Source organism: Somniosus microcephalus, chromosome 11, assembly GCF_052327205.1.
Source record: "Somniosus microcephalus isolate GS21.2 chromosome 11, FLI_Smic_1.0, whole genome shotgun sequence".
Lineage (NCBI taxonomy): Eukaryota > Metazoa > Chordata > Chondrichthyes > Squaliformes > Somniosidae > Somniosus > Somniosus microcephalus.
In genome coordinates, this window is record NC_140997.1 from 24,948,116 (window position 1) to 24,968,308 (window position 20,193).

Sequence of the window (20,193 nt, forward strand, 5' to 3'; positions counted from 1 at the left end):
AGGGATAACTCCCCTGCTCTTCTTTGAAATAGTGCCATAGGATCTTTTACGCCCACTTGAGAGAGCAACCTGAGAGAGCAGACTGGGCCTCGGTTTAATGTCTCATCAGAAAGATGGCACCTCTGACAGTGCAGCACTCCCTCAGTGCTGCACTGGAGTGTCAGCCTAGCTTTGTGTGTTCAAGTTCCTGGAATGGGACTTGAACCTTCTGACTGTGAGATGAGCGCTACCACTGAGCCACGACTGACACTGACATCCCCCCTGAAGGTGCGGACTCTTGTGTAGTTCCAGAGGCACCAGCTGGCTTCCTTTGCTATGCCCACTGGCCATTCTTTGCGTGCGACCGGTGATGGCCAGCTAGCTAAGGGCAGCACGGTGGCATAGTGGTTAGCACTGTTGCCTCACAGCGCCAGGGACCCGGGTTCAAATCCGGCCTCGGGTGACTGTCTGTGTGGAGTTTGCACATTCTCCCCGTGTTTGCGTGGGTTTCCTCCGGGTGCTCCGGTTTCCTCCCACAGTCCAAAGATGTGCGGGTTAGGTTGATTGGCCCTTAGTGTTAGGGGGGATTAAATATGTGGGGTTACGGGGATAGGGCTTGGGTGGGATGGCTGTCGGTGTAGGGGCCGGGTGCTAGGGTTTGGATGATCAGCCATGATCTCGTTGAATGGCGGAGCAGGCTCGAAGGGCCGAATGGCCTACTCCTGCTCTATGTTTCTATGTTTCTAATTGGCTGTAAAGGGCACCTCAACAAACCCAACCTGGCCCTCGTCCAACAACAACAAATGCACAGGCAGGGGTCGCTGGAGCAGGAACCTTGGCCGTCTTTTTCCCCCTCCTTGGCCGGGAGGTCCCGAGGCAAATTGTACCAATTTTATTGCTACCTTCAGCTGAGATCACAGTTGGGGAATCAAACAAGAGAGTTTCCAAAATAACAGAAAATGCTGGAAAAACTCAGCAGGCCAGGCAACATCCGGAGAGAAATTAGAGTCAACGTTTCGGGTCTAACCCTTTTTCAAAACTGGAAAGGAAATGAAATAGATCGAAAGGCAGGGCTGGGAGAGAACAAAAGAAGTGAAAAGACATTAAGAGGTATTCAAAACGAGACGAGATGGTGATAGGACTAGTGGAGACAAAAGACGGCTCTAGATTAGGTGTGAAATGCACTGGCAGAATGAGAGACAGCTGCCATGTGGGAGAGAAAAAAAAAGGGGGGGGGGGGGGGGGGGAGGGAAAAACCAAAACAAAGGGGCGGATAAAAAATAAGTATTTTCCAAGTTTCAAAGCCTAGCATCGCACCAAGTAACGCACTCGCTCCCTCAGCCCATGTTGTGAGGTCAGAGGTATTTTTAATGGTGGACACTGGGAAGATTTGGTAGGTCAATAACAAGTCCTGACCGAAACCCCAAACTGGGGAACAGAGGTACTGCGATCATAGACACACAACAATGCAGACACGCCTCGCACACTGATCGCATCTACGATACACAACTCATACTAACACACACTCACTTCACACTACAGTCACAACCCAACCTCCTCCACTAATCACTCACACACACACTTACCACACTACAATCACTCACACACACACACACTACAAAGTGCAGTAACCTACAGGGCTACGGACCAAGAGCTGGAAAGTGGGATTAGGCTGGATAGTTTTTTTTCGGCCGGCACAGACACAATGGGCCGAATGGCCTCTTTCTGTGCCTTAAATTTCCATGATTCTATGATGCGCGCGCCTCCCACCGCGAGCGCGAGCGCCTCCCACCGCGAGCGCGAGCGCCGCCCACCGCGAGCGCGCGCGCGCGCCTCCCACCGCGAGCGCCTCCCACCGCGAGCGAGCGCGCGCGCCTCCCACCGCGAGCGCGAGCGCCTCCCACCGCGAGCGCGCGCGCCTCCCACCGCGAGCGCGAGCGCCTCCCACCGCGCGCGCGCCCGCCTCCCACCGCGAGCCTCCCACCGCGAGCGCGCCTCCCACCGCGAGCGCGCGCGCGCCTCCCACCGCGAGCGCGCAGCGCGCGCCTCCCACCGCGAGCGCGCGCGCGCGCCTCCCACCGCGAGCGCGCGCGCGCGCCTCCCACCGCGAGCGCGCCTCCCACCGCGAGCGCGCGCCTCCCACCGCGAGCGCGCGCGCGCCTCCCACCGCGAGCGCGCGCGCGCCTCCCACCGCGAGCGCGCGCGCGCGCCTCCCACCGCGAGCGCGCGCGCGCCTCCCACCGCGAGCGCGCGCGCGCCTCCCACCGCGAGCGCGCGCGCGCCTCCCACCGCGAGCGCGCGCGCGCCTCCCACCGCGAGCGCGCGCGCCTCCCACCGCGAGCGCGCGCGCCTCCCACCGCGAGCGCGAGCGCCTCCCACCGCGAGCGCGAGCGCGCGCGCCTCCCACCGCGAGCGCGCGCGCCTCCCACCGCGAGCGCGAGCGCGCGCGCCTCCCACTGCGATCGCGCGCGCGCACCTCCCACTGCGATATGTTACATTCCCTCTGCTAGCCCCACTTTTAAAATCCAACAATCAACGATTGGCAACCCGCGCTGTCAAAGAAATTAAATGCTGGCCGGTTCTCAGTGCAAGCTCTCGGTGATGTGACTTCACACAGCAGTGCTCACGAGTCCCGTTATTAGCAGCAATACTCACTGGTCATTGCAGATGCAGATGATGGGTCTCTGTAAAAATCCTCCATCCTTTTTCTTTTTCTTTCCACCACCTGCTGCTGCTGCCTCCCCTTCCTTCCCATCTTTGCGATTGACGAGATTCAGGAGCGTGTTTATTGCAGCCTGTGAAAGAGTGGGGGGAAAAAAAACACAAAGGAGACGCAAATCAAATCCAACTCCAAACTTTCCAGCCGGGAGACCTTGAGCAATAACAGGAGGCTGACCTTGTTTGACTTGCTGCTGTGTGTTGATGCTGAGTGAGGACAGGAGTATTGTCAGCTGAGAGACGCTAACCCCAATGGTCTGATAGCCCAGCAACTGACTGGATTGGGGATAGAGGTGTTCAAAATCATGAAGGGGCTCGATCGGGTAAATAAGGAGACTGTTTACACTGGCAGAAGGGTCGGTAACCAGAGAATACAAATTTAAGGTAATTGGCAAAAGAACCAAAGGCGACATGAGGAAAAAAGTGCAAGCAGCGAATAGTTATGCTGGAATGCACTGCCTGAGGGGTGGTCGAGCCAGATTCAATCGTAACTTTCAAAAGGGAATTGGCTAAACACAAAGTGGAAAATTTGCTGGGCTATGGGGAATGAGCGGGGGAGTGGGACTAATTGGAGAGCTCTTTCAAAGAGCCGGCACAGGCATGATGGGCCGAACAGCCGCCTTCTGTGCTGTATCATTCTATGGTTCTATGAAGACTGGTCACTTGAGTGAGATATCAAAGTGCTTAGAAATAAGAGCCAGGCCTTCAGGGGAAATGCCACGGCTGAGATTAGGACCTGAAGGTACAGGGGATTAAAAAGCATTCACAATGAAGTCCGACAGTGAGTTGCAAGCTCCTGTAAAGTATTTGATTTTTCTTTATCATTTTTTCCCCCCGCTATCTTGTGACTCTTCTCCCCATCTCTCTCGAAGGCACGGACTCCTTGCTGGGATGAAGCCCCACAGGTGCCAGATGCTCTCCCATACCTCCCGTAGTGAACGTTATTTATAAGAACATAAGAAATAGGAGCAGGAGTAGGCCAATCGGCCCCTCGAGCCTGCTCCACCATTCAATAAGATCATGGCTGATCTGATCCTAACCTCAAATCTTCTATCACTCTGCATCCACCCGAACCCATGTGATCTCCCGGGAGAGGCGAAAAACCAGATAAAGACCCAATGGCCAATTTGGGAGAAAAAAATCTGGGAAATTCCTCTCCGACCCATCTAGGCGATCGAAATTCTTCCAGGAGATCACTCTGTCCCTATATTTTCTACAGTACTTACCTTCTGTAAAGGCGATCTCCACCCCAGCCAGGAACAGGAATAAAACCATCTCCTGAAATCTAACAGAATTAGAACACAGTAGGAGCAGAACAAGGCTACACGGCCCCTGGGCCCGCTCCACTACCCACAGGGCCATGACCATTCCGAACCTAGACTCATGTCCAATTTCCTGCCCGCTCCCCGTAACCCTTTATTCCCTTTACTTCTAGGAAACTATCTATTTCTGTTTTAAATTTATTTAATGATGTAGCTTCCACAGCTTTCTGGGGCAGCAAATTCCACAAACCTACCACCCTCTGAGTGAAGAAGTTTCTCCTCATCTCAGTTTTGAATGAGCAGCCCCTTATTTTAAGATTATGCCCCCTAGTTCTAGTTTCACCCATCATTGGGAACATCCTCACCGCATCCACCCGATCAAGCCCCTTCACAATCTTATATGTTTCAATATGTGCAACAGTGAACGTAAGCGGGCTAGTCGAGTGCAAGGAGAGGGAGAGTGAAATCACGAAAAATCATGGAATGCAGTCCTCATCCAGCAGTCACACAGCGGCAATTCCAGCGCGGCTTACTTGACAAGCAATGAGGGGCAGAAACCCTGGCCCATTGTCCCCTCCCCCTGCTGCTGGCCAGCTCAGACCAGAGAAGATGCTATGGGTATTGCTCTTTTGTTCTCCTCCCAGGACCAACTGTATTGCCAGCATTTCAGATCTGTGATTTCTCCACCAATTTATTGCCCTTTTTCCTTCGGTAGCCTCTCACAATCTTAGATATTTACAAAACAATCTTGCATTTATATAGTGGCTTTAATGTAGCGAAATGTTCCAAGGCACTTCACAGAAGCATGACCAGACAAATCTGTTGTATCCGTGTGTTAATAGAGACACTGAAGGCAGGAGTTAGTTTCACAGGTGTTTACTGAACAAAGTCTGGAGGTGAGCTAACTGATACAACACAATATACAGGCTTATATAACCAGAGTGGCCATTACCGGCATTACAGTACACAGGGGGTTCTTAAAAGGCACATACACTACAATTCCTCCCCTTTTAGCCAACCAGTACATAATAATTTAAGTAATCATTAATTACATGTTACAAGAACAATAATCTACACATTGCTGCAGTTAATCAATTATAAGTCAGTCTCTCTGGAGGCTTCCTGACTCGGTCCGGATAACGCCTCGGTGGTGTAGTAGTTTCTGGTGGTGTAGTAGGTTCTTTTGGCAAGGTTGATTCGGCTTGAATGCCAGTGTCGGGTTCATCTGGTTCCAGTATCACCAGATCGGAGGTAGATACTATGGGTATCTCTACTTCATCATTAGGCGTATAGAGTTGTGGTGTAGGTTGTCCCTTTTCGGATGACACTATGATCTGGTCAGCATGGCACCTTATTATGCTTTCTCCAATGTCCACGGTATACATCAGCGGTCCGAGTCGTGTGCAAATAGTTCCAGGCTGCCATTTCTCGGTACGGTAGTCCCAGGCCAAAATTTGTTGACCTATCTGGAAGGTTCTAGTTGGCCTTTCATTCATGTCTTGAAATTGCCGGTTCTCCACGTCCCTTCTGATGTTTGGCTTGATCAAATCCAGCCGGCATCTTAGGCTTCTATTGAAGAACATCATGGCGGGAGTTTGGTTTGTAACCATATGTGTTGCATTCCTGTATGCAAACAAGAAGTTATCTACCTTATGCTGAAGTTTTATGTCTTCATTACCCATGGCCTTTATGGCCTTCTTGAAGGTCTGGACAAACCTTTCAGCCAATCCATTGGTGGCGGGATGGTATGGGGCTGACGTGTAGTGCTTAACCCCATTGTTTTTTAAGAACTTCCTGAATTCTTCGGACACAAATTGCAGTCCATTATCAGAACAGATCTGTTCAGGCAGCCCATTCCTGGCAAATATGGTCCTTAATACTGTGATGGTTTTTTCCGTGGTGGCGGTGGACATCTTTATTACCTCCGGCCACTTGGAGTGTGCATCAACCGCGATTAAGAACATTGAGTCCATAAATGGACCAGCAAAGTCGATGTGTACCCTTTGCCATGGAGATGAGGGCCACTCCCATGGATGTAGAGGGGCTTGTGGTGGAGCGTTTTGGACCTTCTGGCATCCTAGGCAGCTCTTGGTCATTTCTTCGATGTCTCCATCGATACCTGGCCACCATACAAACGCCCTGGCTAGGTTCTTCATTTTCACTCCACCCAGATGCCCCTCGTGAAGCTCCTTTAGCACTTTATCCTGGAGTTTGGGTGGAATCACCACTCTGGATCCACACATCAAGGTTCCTCGGCACACTGACAGCTGTTCTCTTCTTTGCGAGAATGCTGGCAACAGTGGTTCGCCATGTGCTGGCCATCCCTTCACCGTTAAATCGTAGACTCGTGAGAGTCGGGTCATTTCGCGTTTCCTTTTCAATGGTAGAATTTGTCACCGGTAGACATTCCACTATGGTAGAGTGGAACATCTCCACTGGGTCTACTGTAGGTGCCTCTTCTACCGTTGGCAACGGTAGGCGCGATAAACCGTCAGCATTCCCATGCTGTTTTGATCCTTTGTATTCTATGTCATATTGGTGTGCCCCTAGAAAAAGGGACCACCTCTGTAGCCTTTGCGCTGTCATAATGGGAACACCCTTTTTAGGGTTGAATATGGAGAGGAGGGGTTGATGGTCAGTCAACAAGGTAAATTTTTGTCTGTGTAGGTAATGGTTGAATTTCTTCACTCCCCATACCAGGCTGAGTGCTTCCCTGTCGATTTGGGCATAGTTACGCTCAGCTGAGTTCAATGAGCGTGACGCAAAAGCTATCGGCCGTTCCGAGCCATCAGGGAATCTATGCGATAATACCGCTCCTACGCCGTAAGGGGATGCATCGCACGCCAGTCTGATTGGCAGTGATGGGTTGTAATGAGCCAAAACTTCCTTGGACGTGATTAAGTCTTTGCATTTATGGAAGGCACGTTTACAGTCTTCGCTCCATTTCCAAATTACTCCTGTTTGTAGCAGTTCATTAAGAGGGTGCAGAAGAGTTGATAAGTTCGGTAAAAATTTATGATAGTAATTTATCAATCCCAGGAACGACCTTAATTGTGAAACATTTTCAGGTGCTGGGGCTTTTATGACCGCTTCAATTTTCTCAGGTGACTTATGCAATCCTTCCTTATTAATTATGTGGCCACAATATATTTGTTTCTGGAAAAATTCGCACTTGGGGCGATTTGCTCGTAGGCCCCGTTCTTTCAGCCTAGTGAGCACCTGCTCCAAATTGGCAAGGTGCTCGTTGTCGTTTTCTCCTGTTACAAGGATGTCGTCTAGGTAGCATTGAGTCCCCGGAATCCCTTGGAGGACTTGCTCCATAGCTCTTTGCCAGATAGCTGGAGCTGATGCTACTCCGAAAACCAGTCGATTGTACTGGTACAGGCCTTTGTGTGTATTTATCGTGAGATACTTTTTAGAGGCCTCTTCAACCTCCATCTGTAGATATGCCTGTGCCAAGTCAATTTTGGTGAAACGTTTCCCTCCGGATAGTGAGGCGAAAATATCTGCTATCCTCGGAAGAGGATACTGTACCGTGTGAAGGACCGGGTTTACAGTCACCTTGAAGTCCCCACAGATGCGAATTTTTCTCGGTTCTTCAGATTTATCATTATTCAACGTTTTCTTCATGACTGGGACGATGGGTGTTGCCCACTCGCTCCAATTTATCTTGGATAATACGCCTGCCTTTTCCAAATTCTCCAGCTCTGCCTCGACTGCTGGACGAATTGCATATGGCACCGGCCTTGCCTTAAAAAACTTGGGAATTGCCGCATCTTCCACTTTTATTGAGGCGGTGATGCCTTTCAAGGTTCCTAGTTTCTCTTGAAACACTTCCTTGGCGTTGGCCAAGATGTCTTTTAATCATTCAGGTATGACGTCGTCATCATTTTTTTTCTTACTGGTCACCGTCAGTGCCTGAATGGAGTGCCAGTCTAAACGTATCTTCCTGATCCATTCACGTCCCAACAGCGGTGGACCACCATCTGGTAGAACATATAAATACAACTTCTGTATTTCCTTGCCGTTGTATACAACAGGCACCCTTATTTTTCCTTTGGGGTATACTTTCTGCCCCGTATATGTTTTTAAGATAATGGATGTGTTTTTTTTAAGGTATATGCGGAAATAGCCGCTCGTAATCCCGTCGATTTATGACGGTCAGAGCTGATCCTGTATCTAGCTCCATTTTAACTGGGGACCCTGCTATCGTGAGGGTAACCCAAATGGTCTGGTAATCTTCTTTGGCAATTACATTATGTAATTTGAGATCGCTTAGTCTCTTGTTTCCGGAGTCGCTATCGCTCTTCTGGTCTTCGGAGCTACTGTCCGTCATCATTTGTACCTTTCTGTACTTTTCTTTATTGAATTTTTTTTCCTGTCCGTGGATTTTTTTTGTCCAGATCGGCATACCCGTGCAATGTGTCCAATCTTTCCGCATTGCCTGCATGCTTTGTCCTTGAACCAGCAGTCCCTCTGGTCATGGGTGGATCTGCCGCAGCGATAACATCTCTCGAAACCCTGTGTCATTTCATGGGTGCCGAAGTCCTGCGTCTTTTGCTGTATCTCTGCAGCTCCTCTTGCGGCTGTTTCGTATGATACAGCCATAATGAAAGCCTTGTCCAGTGTCAAATCTTTCTCAGAAAGCAGCCTTTTTTGTGTTCCTTCACTTAGGAGACCGCAGACGAATTTGTCTCGAAGAGAATCTGCTAGTCCTGCCCCGAATTGGCAGTGCTTTGATAGCTTTCTTAATTCGGTGAGGTAATCAGCGTTACTTTCATTCTTGTGCTGATTCCTCTTGAAGAATTTGAATCGCTCTGCTATCAGCAGCGGTGTTGGGTTTAAGTGCTCCTGTAGGGTATCAACAATTTCCTTAAAATTCTTGTCCTTTGGTTTGGCTGGAGTGATTAAGTTTCGTAACAGCCCGTATGTCTTTGCGCCCATTAGATTTAGAAGTACGGACGCCTTTTTATCATTTTCTATTCCATTTGCTGTGCAATATACCTCCACTCTTTCCACATATGTGGTCCAATCCTCTATATCGTTATCAAAAGCATCAATATTGCCAGCCTTAGGCATCCTGGAAAAAAAATAGCGCTTCCCTTTCTTTCCTGCAGAAAAAAATATGGCGCTCCCCGCGCATTCCCCCCGCCGCTGCTGCTGCTGACAATGCTGTTTTTTGCGGTTTTTAAAAAAAAATTATTTTTTATTTTTTTATTTACAGGTGGAGACTCGTTCCCGCCGGACTCTCTGGGACTTTTCCCCCCCTCTGCTCGGTCCGAACGCCGACCTGCTTTACAGCACCGGCCGTCTCCCGAGTGCTCCCCCCTGTCTGTTTCTGCTTGACTCCGCCTTCGCTGCTTGGCCTCGCTGCAGAGCCAGCCGATGGAGCCCCAGCCCGCTGCCCAGGAAGGATTATTGCAGTACCTGCCACCAGCTCGGCTAGCTGGTGAAACCAGTTTTTTGTTGTTGTTTTTTTTCTTGCTTTTCTTCGACTTTGGACATCTGAGGAATCGATGTCCTTGAGGTGCTGCCGAATTGCAGCTAAGTCCGTTTCCAATTCGTCGCCACTGTTGTATCCGTGTGTTAATAGAGACACTCAAGGCAGGAGTTTGTTCAGTAAACACCTGTGAAACTAAGTCTGGAGGTGAACTAACTGATACAACACAATATACAGGCTTAGATAGCCCGAGTGGCCATTACCGGCATTACAGTACACAGGGGGCTCTTAAAGGCACGTACACTGCAAAATCGACACTGAGCCAATTAGGACAAGTGACCAAAAGCTCGGTCAAAGAGGTCGGTTTTAAGGAGCGTCTTAAAGGAGGTGGTGTGGAGGTTTAGGGAGGGAATTCCAGAGCTTGGGACCTAGACAGCTGAAGGCAGGGACACCTAGTGGTGGGGCTAAGAAAGCGGGGGAATGCACAGGAGGCCAGAATTGGAGGAGCGCAGAGATCTCGGAGGCTTGTAGGACTGGAGGAGGTTACAGAGATAGGGAAGGGGGGGGGGGGGGCGCGAGGCCATGGAGGGATTTGAACACAAGGATGAGAGCTTTAAAATCGAGGTGCAGCCAATGTAGCTCAGCGAGCACCGGAGGCATTCTATAAAGGGAGGTTTCCTATATTTAGACTTGAAAAAAAATTTTGCATAAACATTTTGCTCTACAAGAAACTATTTGAAATGGAGCCGCTCTTCCGTAACTGTAGTATCTACTTGAGCTTATAATTTGTCTTGAAGACAGCACGTCATCCCTGGTTTGGTTTGTCTTTAGTCAGCCTCTCTGGTTCTCATAAGCTGTATACAAACCGAAGGTAAAATGGTTTTTAGTTCCGGATCTGCAGCTTGTAAGAGCGATGGGTGAACGGGACTTGGTGCGAGTTAGGATACGGGCAGCCGAGTTCTGGATGAGCGAGTGTACGGAGTTTACACATTCTTTTGCGTGTGTGTTTAATAGTTTTCCGCTACCTCTTTGAGATGGTCTCTTACATCATCTCACACTCTTTCAGCAGATTGCAAGTCATAGTCATAACGGCACAGGAGGCCGCCATTCGGCCCATCGAGTCCGTGCCAGCTCTCCGTAGAGCAATCCAGTCAGTCCCATTCCCCCGCTCTATCCCTGTAGCCCTGCAAGTTTATTTCCCTCAAGTGCCTATCCAGTCTCCCCTTGAAAACATTGAGTGTCTCCGTTTCCACCACTTCCGTCGGCAGCGAGTTCCAGGTCCTCATCACTCGCTGCGTAAAAAGGTTTTCCCTCACACCCCCCCCGTATCTCTTGCCCAAAGCCTTAAATCTGTGGCCCCTAGTCCTTGTACCATCAACTAGTGGGAACAGCCTTTCCCACCGTCTAGCCTATCCAAACCCGTCATAATCTTGTACACCTCTATCAAATCACCCCTCAACCTCCTTTGCTCCAATGAAAACAAATCCAGCTTCTCCAACCTGTCCTTATAGCTAAGATCCCCCATCCCCAGAACCATTCTGGCAAATCTCCTCTGCACCCTCTCAAGGGCCTTCACATCCTTCCTAAAGTGTGGTGACCAGAACTGGATGCAATACTCCAGTTGTGGCCTAACCAGCGCTTTATAAAAGGTTCAGCATAACTTCTCTACTTTTTTACTGAATACCTCGATTTATGAAGCCATATGCTTTGCTAACCACTCTCTCAATATGTCCCGTCACCTTCAGGGATATATATGCACATTAACTCCCAGGTCCCTCTGTCCCTGCACACTCTAAAACTGTGCCATTAAGTGTATATTGCCTCTCCCTGTTCCTTCTGCAAAATGCATCACCTCACACTCTGTCTTTCAGCCCATTAACTGCCTCTCTATGATTGGATATTTGCTGTTTTTATCCCTTTCCCCCTTTATTCCTGATTCAACTAAAACGCTGGTTTTTCTTTCGGTTTTACTTAAGAGGTGAACGTGTCTTATCTCTTTTCAGATCCTTACTGTTTCAGATTTCCAGATTTTCTTTAAATAATTGACTGTTTTTAAAAATAAGAATTCTCACTTGTATTAGTTGCCCGAGAAAGGTTTTGTTCCCTTTCAGAAAGCAACGAGTGGCACCTCACAGTACTCTCACCAGATCCTTGATTTCTTTTCATGTAGAGGTGACTTTCATTCCTGCACGGAAAGGAAGAATAAAAATACGGCGAAGCTTGACTATTTTGGGAAACTAGTGCCTGAAGACAACAAGGGCTGTCAAATCGGGAGCTTACACTCATCTATGATGTGGAGCTCAAGCCCTGGAACTGTCCTGGTAAAAATCTAGTCCACGCTCGACAAGATAAACGGCTTAAAAAAGATAAATGTGCGATGTTCTGTTCCCCTTCCCAGGGACTGTTTTAATTGAGGGTGTGACTCCTGGTTTATATTTATATCAGCTCTCTGTGGTGTTCATCGCAGATGCTAAAAGCTATTGCAGCTACATTTAACTATCCAACATTGCTCAGAACACGGACTCACCGTGGGAGCACCATCGATTTCATCAATGATCAGGCAGTTTGGCTTCTCATTGGCTCCGAGCACAGATTTCATCTGGGTGGCACTTTCGATCCTGGTTTTGAAGATCTCTGGGCTGCGGTCATCACTAAATGGGAGTTAAACAGCGTTACTCTATGATAGGACATACATAGATAGGTGCCTATTGATACACCACTCACCATTTTCCAATCCCCCCCCCCCCTGCTTCGCTCCTCTCCTGAAGGGGCGGCCTACAGTTCCACAGGCACTGGTAGCCCTCCACTATCCTGCGTACATCAGGAGAAAATCTCCCGCTCTTCCTCGAATAGTCCCATGGGATCTTTTAATTCCACCCGAGAACACAGACGGGGCCTCGGTTTAACATCTCATCTCCAACAGTGCAGCACTCCCTCTGGAGTGCCAACCTCGATGATGGGCACAAGTCTTCGGAGTGGGCCTTGAACCCATGACCTTCTGGCTTAGAGGCGAGAGTGTGCTACCCACTGAGCCACGGCGGGCACCCAAAACAAAAGAAACTGATTTCTTTTGCTTTATTATTCACGCCCGGGGCTTGATGGGGAGTGTTGGCAAGGCTCTTTTGCTATGCGTGGAGAGAATATGGATTACAGGTCACAAGTGAGACTGGCCGGTGGAGTGACAAGTAATCGAGGAATTCAAACCAGTGAGTGCACACGTGCCTCATTTGCAAAACCAAATTTCCACAACTACAACACAAATAGTGCAATCATCCTCTTGAACTGCAGGCAGAGAATGCCAACCCAAAGGGGCTGGAAGTGTAAAACTCTCAATTCAGGAAATCAAAACAGTTCAAGGGTGCTGGGAAAAAGATAACCACTGACACACAACACGCCCACTCACCTCCCCTCACTCCCAATAGAAAACTCATAACATGGCAATTATAAGCTTAATTCACTGAATTTGTAACGTTTTGTTGCAACACTACAAATATAATTTGGTGCAAAATGATTGAAATAACCATTTACCCCTCGATCCTCAGCCTACTGGGGCCATCGGTGAGTTTTTCCCTAAGGCAGTGTGTTGAATTCCTCATGCTCACCTTGCATTCATCTCCACGACATTGTACCCCGCATGCTTTGCAATGACATGAGCCAGTGTTGTTTTCCCCAGACCTGGAGGTCCACTCAATAGCACCACCTAGAGATAGGGGAAAGAATAGGCCAACAAACTTAACTTTACATAGCGTGAAAATGACCAGATAACCCGTTCTAGTGACGTCGGTTGTGGGATAAATATTGGCCCAGGACTCCCCTGCTCTTCTTCCAAGCAATGCCATGGTTTAACATCTCATCTGAATGACAGGAGCCTCCGGCAGTGCACTGGAGTGCCAGCCTTGGATGATGGGCACATAAGCGTCTGGAGTGGGGCTTGAACCCACGACCCCTCTGACTCAGAGGCGAGCATGCTACCCAGAGCCACGGCGGACGCCTGAAGCAAAAAACAGCAGCGGTCAGTCATTTTTCAAGGCCGCACGTCCTCAAATGTAGAGCAGCAATTTGTTAAAAACCGCTGCTTTTAAAATTTTAGACACATTGATAACTCAGCACAGTTTTAACAAAGGGAGTCACACTTGTTGTCAATGCAACGAGTTCCCAAATTAGATCACAGTGAAGATCTCTTCAGGGACTGCAGCTTGCACTCACCAGCAATGCTCATTTTCAGTCACATAACGGAAAAAGAAATGCTCGCGTCAACAGTGACATTGAACTCGAAGTGAGTTAATTAGTTGCATTTCCCGAAATAAAAAGACCGTGTTCCAGTTTTTATTTTGGTGCAGATAGGTTGCGGAAATCCTCGGAGAGGTAAAGAAAAACTCATTAAGTCAAGCCCCGGCTATTTAAAGATCCCGATGTTAAGTTTAGGCGACGGGGTTAGTGGCCGAGCATTGTGACCGGTGATGAGCTTCCGAGAGCGCCAGGGCACAAATGCGAGGGGACTGGGTGGCACGGCGAGTTAGCAACACTGGCCTTTCATTTCTGCATCTTGGTTCCAATCCGGGCCACAATCGCTGGGATACAGCAAGTCTCCCCTCTCTGCTGCATGGGAAGGTCGAAAGGGAAGTGAGCCTGGTCATTCTAACCCTAGTTTCAGGTGGGTTAGAGTTGGAAGTGTTGCAACTTCGTGAAGTTGCACTCACTGACATTGTGACTGGGCAAATCTACCCATATAATCCATTGTCCCTAGCCGCGGTTGGAGTGGCGGAACTTGCCCGCGTCATAGCAAAAGAACGACACAAAATGGCCGCCCCCAAGTGCCCTCTAACCAGAAGTGACAGAGAGGTACGGATAATTGTGCAGATAAAGAAAAAAAAGACCCGCATTTATATAGCACCGTTCACCACCTCAGGACATCCCAAGGTGCTTCACAGCCAATGAAGTACTTCTGAAGTGAAATCACTGTTGTAATGCAGCTATTTCCCTTTATTGCATTTAAGATTATGGGCCAATCGAGTAGAATGCATAAGCCCCTTTAAACATTCAAGTAATAAAAATTAATTTCACAGCCGCTTTGTGTTTTATGGTCACCCCCAGCGTGTTTGGTGAAAAGGGCTCGCTATGGTACCCGTTTACCTTGTACTTTGGCCTGTTGTGTGCATCGAGCTCTGCGTCCAGCATCTCCTCAGTAATCTGAGTCTTGCTCTTCCATTTGTTCTGCTGCGGTTTCTGCTGCTGCTGCTGCTGCGACTGTTTGAAGGACAAGTGCTTCTCTGGCACCTGCTTGCTTTTCTTCACAGTTTTCTCTCGGCCAAAGACGACCGTGTCCCACAGTTTCAACCACTTCAGGAGGCAGCGATTGGTGTACTGAAAAAGAGACGAGACCCTTAGAACCCTGAAGGAAAAGGTCAAGCGGGCAAAACATGACGCTACGCGAGCGTACAACAGAAAGAAAAAAGGAGCAAATTGCAGATTGTCGCTGAAAGGTGCTCGCATTACGCTTCACTCCATGCACCGCGGTCAGCCGTGGGCAGCACTCTCGCCTCGGAGTCAGAAGGTTGTGGGTTCAAGCCCCACTCCGGAGACTTGAGCACATAATCCAGGCCGACACTCCAGTGCAGTGGCGAGGGAGCGCTGCACTGTCGGAGGTGCCGTCTTTCGGATGAGGCGTTAAGCCGAGGCCCCCGTCTGCTCGCTCAGGTGGATGCAAAAGATCCCGCGCCACTATTTCGAAGAGGAGCAGGGGAGTTATCCCCTGCATCCTAGAACCATAGAATGATACAGCACAGAAGGAGGCCATTCGGCCTATCGTGCCTGCTCTTTGAAACAGCTATCCATTTAGCCCCATTAGTCTGACCAATATTTCACCTCAAGCAGCATCACTAAATCAGATTATCTGCTCATCATCACATTGCTGTTTTGTGGGAGCTTGCTGTGCGTAATTTTGGCTGCTGTGTTTCCTACAATGCAATAGTGATTACTCTTCAAAAATACGACTTCATGGGTTGTAAAAGTGCTTTCGGACGTTGAGGACGCCTCTGCTCCTCTTCGAAATAATCCACGAACCAAGATAAACAGCTTGTCCGTGCTCTTTCAATCTTCCTTCCCAGCTCCCGGCCACCCAACTTAACTTCCTCAGCCACGTGCTTGCAGACATTATCGGCTTCTCTCTATGCTCCAGCACTGTCAATACTTCCTTCAAGGCAACAAGCACCATTTCCTCTGCTCAAGAAAGTCACTACTCCTCCCTTAATTTTCTTCAACTGCCGTCTGAACTCCATTATTTCTTTTCTTTTCAAAGTCCTGGGACACGTCATGGCCATGCAAGTATACTCCCACCTCCGATTAAAAAAAAATTAGTTCATGGGATGTGGGCGTCGCTGGCAAGGCCAGCATTTATTGCCCATCCCTAATTGCCCTCGAGAAGGTGGTGGTGAGCTGCCTTCTTGAACTGCTGCAGTCCGTGTGGTGAAGGTGCTCCCACAGTGCTGTTGTTAGGGAGGGAGTTCCAGGGTTTTGACCCAGCGATGATGAAGGAACGGCGATGTATTTCCAAGTCAGGATACTGTGTAACTTGAAGGGGAACTTGGAGGTAGCGGTGTTCCCATGCACCTGCTGCCCTTGTCCTTCGAGGTTGTAGAGGTCGCGGGTTTGGGAGGTGCTGTCGAAGAATCTTTGGTGAGTTGCTGCAGTGCATCTTGTAGATGGTACACACTGTAGCCACGGTGCGCCAGTGGTGGAGGGAGTGAATGTTTAAGGTGGTGGATGGGGTGCCGATCAAGCGGGCTGCTTTGTCCTGGATGGTGTCGAGCTTCTTGAGTGTTGTTGGAGCTGCACTCATCCAGGCAAGTGGAGAGTATTCCAACATGCTCCTGACTTGTGCCTTGTAGATGGTGGAAAGGCTTTGGGGAGTCACTTGCCACAGAACACCCGGCCTCTGACCTGCTCGTGGCCACGGTATGTGTGTGGCTGGACCAGTTAAGTTTCTGATTGGGCTTCCAGTCTGCTTCCGGAACCAAAACCACACTGCTTAAAGTCACAAATGAATCCTGCGAGAGAGAGCCTGTAACTCTCGGTCAGCAGGTGCATGGGAACACCACCACCTCCAAGTTCCCCTTCAAGTTACACAGTATCCGGACTTGGAAATACATCGCTGTGTCTCTGCTCATTCACTCAGTTGTCTTCAACTGACCATTCCAATCTCCTCAAACAGCCCATCTCCATGGTGCGACCTCCTCCATCAAACCAAAGACTGCTGCTGCACTCTCCAATTCTATCCCCAACACGAACACTCAGATGAACCAAGAATGTTACCAGCTTAAAATTGGAAAACCCAAAGCCATACTTTCTGGTGCCCACCTGCATCTAAAGGCTTCTGCCCTTAATTCCATCAAATTCCCCAGCTCGCAACCTCAGATCAAGTCAGTTGGAGCACAGCATTAGTGCCCTGCCCTCCCAATATCTGCCTTGTTACTACCACTTTCATCCACCTCCACATTGCTCACCTCCGCTCCGCACGCCTCCATCACCACCAAAATCCTTGTCCATGCTTTCATGACGTAGAAGCTCAACGTCTCTGTTGTAGATGGTGCACCCTGCAGCCACGTGGTGGAGGGAGTGACTGTTTAAGGTGGTGGATGGGGTGCCAATCAAGCAGGCTGCGTTGTCCTGGATTGTGTCGCCAATATCAACATCTCTGACGAAGGGTTCGACCCGAAACATTGACTCTGTTTCTCTCTCCTCGAAGCTGCCTGACCGGCTGAGTGTTTCCAGCACCACTTCTTGCTATTTCAGATTTCCAGCATCCGCAGTATTTTGCTATTGTATCTCTGTTGCTCATCTCGCTGGTCTCCCTGCCTTGACAGCCACCACCCCCGCCCCCCCCCCACAAGCTTCAACTCGTCAAAGACACTGCAGCTTATGTAGTCGCACGCAGCAACTCGCACCAAATCCCCAGCTTCTCCAAGCTCCACCGGCTCCCCGTACTCCAGTGAGCAGACTTCAAAATTCTTGCCTTCATTTTCAAATCCCTCCATGGCCTCTCCCCACCCTACCGTAGTATTTACTTAGAAAGGAACGCCATATATTTAGCACTCAAGCTCAGAGTTTAACAATAACATCACCTTATAGTGCAGTGAGCACACTGGGTGAGACTTTGACTACATTACTTACATCATCACTGAGCAGCTGGGTATACTGTCTGGGAGTGAATCTATCAACCCAGAGCGTGGAGCTAAATTCGTCAATTGCATCATCATCATCATCATCATCTTCATCAGCTGCTTCTTCCTGTCTCTCAACTACTCCAAACTCATCATCAATCTGGCTTCAAGGATAAAAGAAAACAAGCAGCAGTAAGAGAAAGAGAAAAAGGATCCTTGTACAGGGAACTCTCTTTTACCCAGCACCTAAATATCCAGAAATCTCTCTTGACCGGCAAAATTCAGGAGTAGGTTCAGGTAAGTTTTACTATATATTAGTGGCCATGTAACTGGGGTTCCTGGATCTGCGGCCGTGTAACCAGGGTTCCTGCACCGGTGGCCGTGCAACAGGGACTCCTGGATCTGCGGCCGTGTAACCGGGGTTCCTGCACCTGTGGCCGTGTACGGGGCTCTCGTACCTTGGTAAGTATACCTCTCTGTAATCCGGACTTTTTGATCAACCTGCACCACGCTGGTCCCGGATAAAAAAAAAGAGTTTCCTGTAGCGTGCAATCTTAAACCAGGTTTATAGTCCTGAAGATTTAAACTGGATCTGTATTAAGCAACTGCGGTTTGATAATTTGCACAATTCAGGATTGAATGCCACTGGCCAGTCAAGCTCCTGACTGCTCTCTCTGGAGAAAGTGGTGTTCAAACAGACCTTGGAGTGCAGGTCCACAGATCCCTGAAGGTAGCGAAGGTGGTTAAGGCGGCATACGGGATACTCGCCTTTATTAGCAGAGGCATAGAATACAAGAGCAGGGAGGTTATGCTTGAACTGTATAAAACACTAGTTAGGCCTCAGCTAGAATACTGTGTGCAGTTCTGGTCACCACATTACAGGAAGGATGTGATTGCACTAGAGGGGGTACAGAGGAGATTTACGAGGATGTTGCCTGGGCTGGGGAATTTTAGCTATGAGGAAAGATTGGATAGGCTGGTGTTGTTTTCTTTAGAACAGAGGAGGCTGAGGGGAGACCTAACTGAGGTGTATAAAATTATGAGGGGCCTAGATAAAGTGGATAGGAAGGACTTATTTCCCTTAGTAGAAGGGTCAATAACCAGGGAGCATAGATTTAAAGTAATTGGTAGAAGGTTTAGCGGGGATTTTTCTTCACCCAGAGGGTGGTGGGGGTCTGGAACTCACTGCCTGAAAGGGTGGTAGAGGCAGAGGCCCTCATCGCATTTAAAAAGTACTTGGATGTGCACTTGAGGTGCCCTAACCTACAAGGCTACGGACCAAGAGCTGGAAAGCGGGATTAGGCTGGATAGCTCTTTGTCGGTCGGCGCGGACACGATGGGCCGAAATGGCCTCCTTCTGTGCTGTCAATTTCTACGATTCAATGATTCATTGCTATTAACAGGCTGTATCTCAAAGTGGAGTGATTCCAAAGACTCTCAGGGTACTGTACATCACTCACTTCCACCAGGCAACTCCACTTATTCAGAATTAATGTACAGTTGGAGCCAAAAAGAGTGTGTATATTTTTTGTTGCGGTGGTGGGGGGGGGGGGGGGTCATTCCATGTTGTGGCAGGATGGTAACCAAGGATCTCTGCCATTTTGGTTGTTCGGGCAAGATAACGGAAGGAGCCTGGTCAGCCAGTCACCTTCAGATACCCAGGCACGCCTCCTAGTGACTGGTTAGGCATTCAGACCGAAAAACTAGAAACCTCAAAACAAAACACTAAAAAAAAATTAAACTATTTTATCAATTATTTGTAAAGCATCTGCTTTGCCATGTCCAAGCACGGATAGCATCCAACTTTCTTGCTCGCCTAATTGGAACTCTGCCCTCCTGCAAGGAATTTGTTTCCTCTCTCGTAGAGGGTGTGTGAGATATTGTAAGCAGCACAGAAAAGGTACATCCAGAACAGTGCTTCAAAGTGAACTGGGGACAAGGGTGCAAACTGGTCAGAGTCAAATTTCATTCTCAAGTTTGTCACAACAAGAGCAACACATGGAATGGACTTCAGGGTAGGATAGTGCAGTCAAAACTCTGAAATCATTTAGCAAACAGTTGGCACATGATGGGGGGGGGGGGGGGGTGAACTATGGGCTGTCTTCAGATGGAGGAGCTAGAATGGGCAGAATTAGCTTTCACATCCCTATCTATCTTGCTACATTTGACGTTCACCCCAAAGAACTTCAAAGGTCATCAACACGATTACCCAGACAGCCAAACTGAAAACAACAAAACTTATTTTTTTGTTCCTCCCCTTTTTCTACTCTCCTGAAGGACGTGACTCCCTCACTGGGGTACAGTTCCAGGGCCCCAGTCATGCTCCAGCACATCGCCCAAATATCCATTAACGCAAAGGATTCCCACCCAAAATCCTCTCATTTTCTGATACCGACTGACCGATTGTGAATTCCCAACAATTTCTGTGTTACTGACAGCATTCGCAGTTTCCTTTTTAATCTCAAAGCTTTTAACGTTCTGTCCCCGTTAAAAAGCATGGAGTCAAAATCAGAGCGCCTGACATAAGAAAACTACTAGGCACTTGGTCTAAGCATTAATCAACTGTTTTACAACATGGAGGTCTAGTTGTGTCCTTCACTAGTTACTGTTAAGAATGTCCTGCGCAAGCTGGGCC

General features: G+C 48.9%; 1 protein-coding gene across 4 annotated transcripts in view; it reads right to left on the reverse strand.

Moving 5' to 3' along the window:
• The window catches only part of chtf18 (CTF18, chromosome transmission fidelity factor 18 homolog (S. cerevisiae)), a 117,350-nt gene that overhangs the window by 75,822 nt on the left and 21,335 nt on the right, over positions 1-20,193 (reverse strand). For all 4 annotated transcript variants that reach the window (XM_086000378.1, XM_086000377.1, XM_086000379.1 and 1 more), the window contains exons 7-11: positions 17,569-17,722; positions 14,533-14,763; positions 13,002-13,099; positions 11,927-12,050; positions 2,635-2,774 (exon numbers count right to left, since the gene is read on the reverse strand). In XM_086000378.1, coding sequence (XP_085856504.1) covers positions 2,635-2,774; positions 11,927-12,050; positions 13,002-13,099; positions 14,533-14,763; positions 17,569-17,722 — 747 coding nt within the window. The remainder of the gene's footprint in view (positions 1-2,634; positions 2,775-11,926; positions 12,051-13,001; positions 13,100-14,532; positions 14,764-17,568; positions 17,723-20,193) is intronic.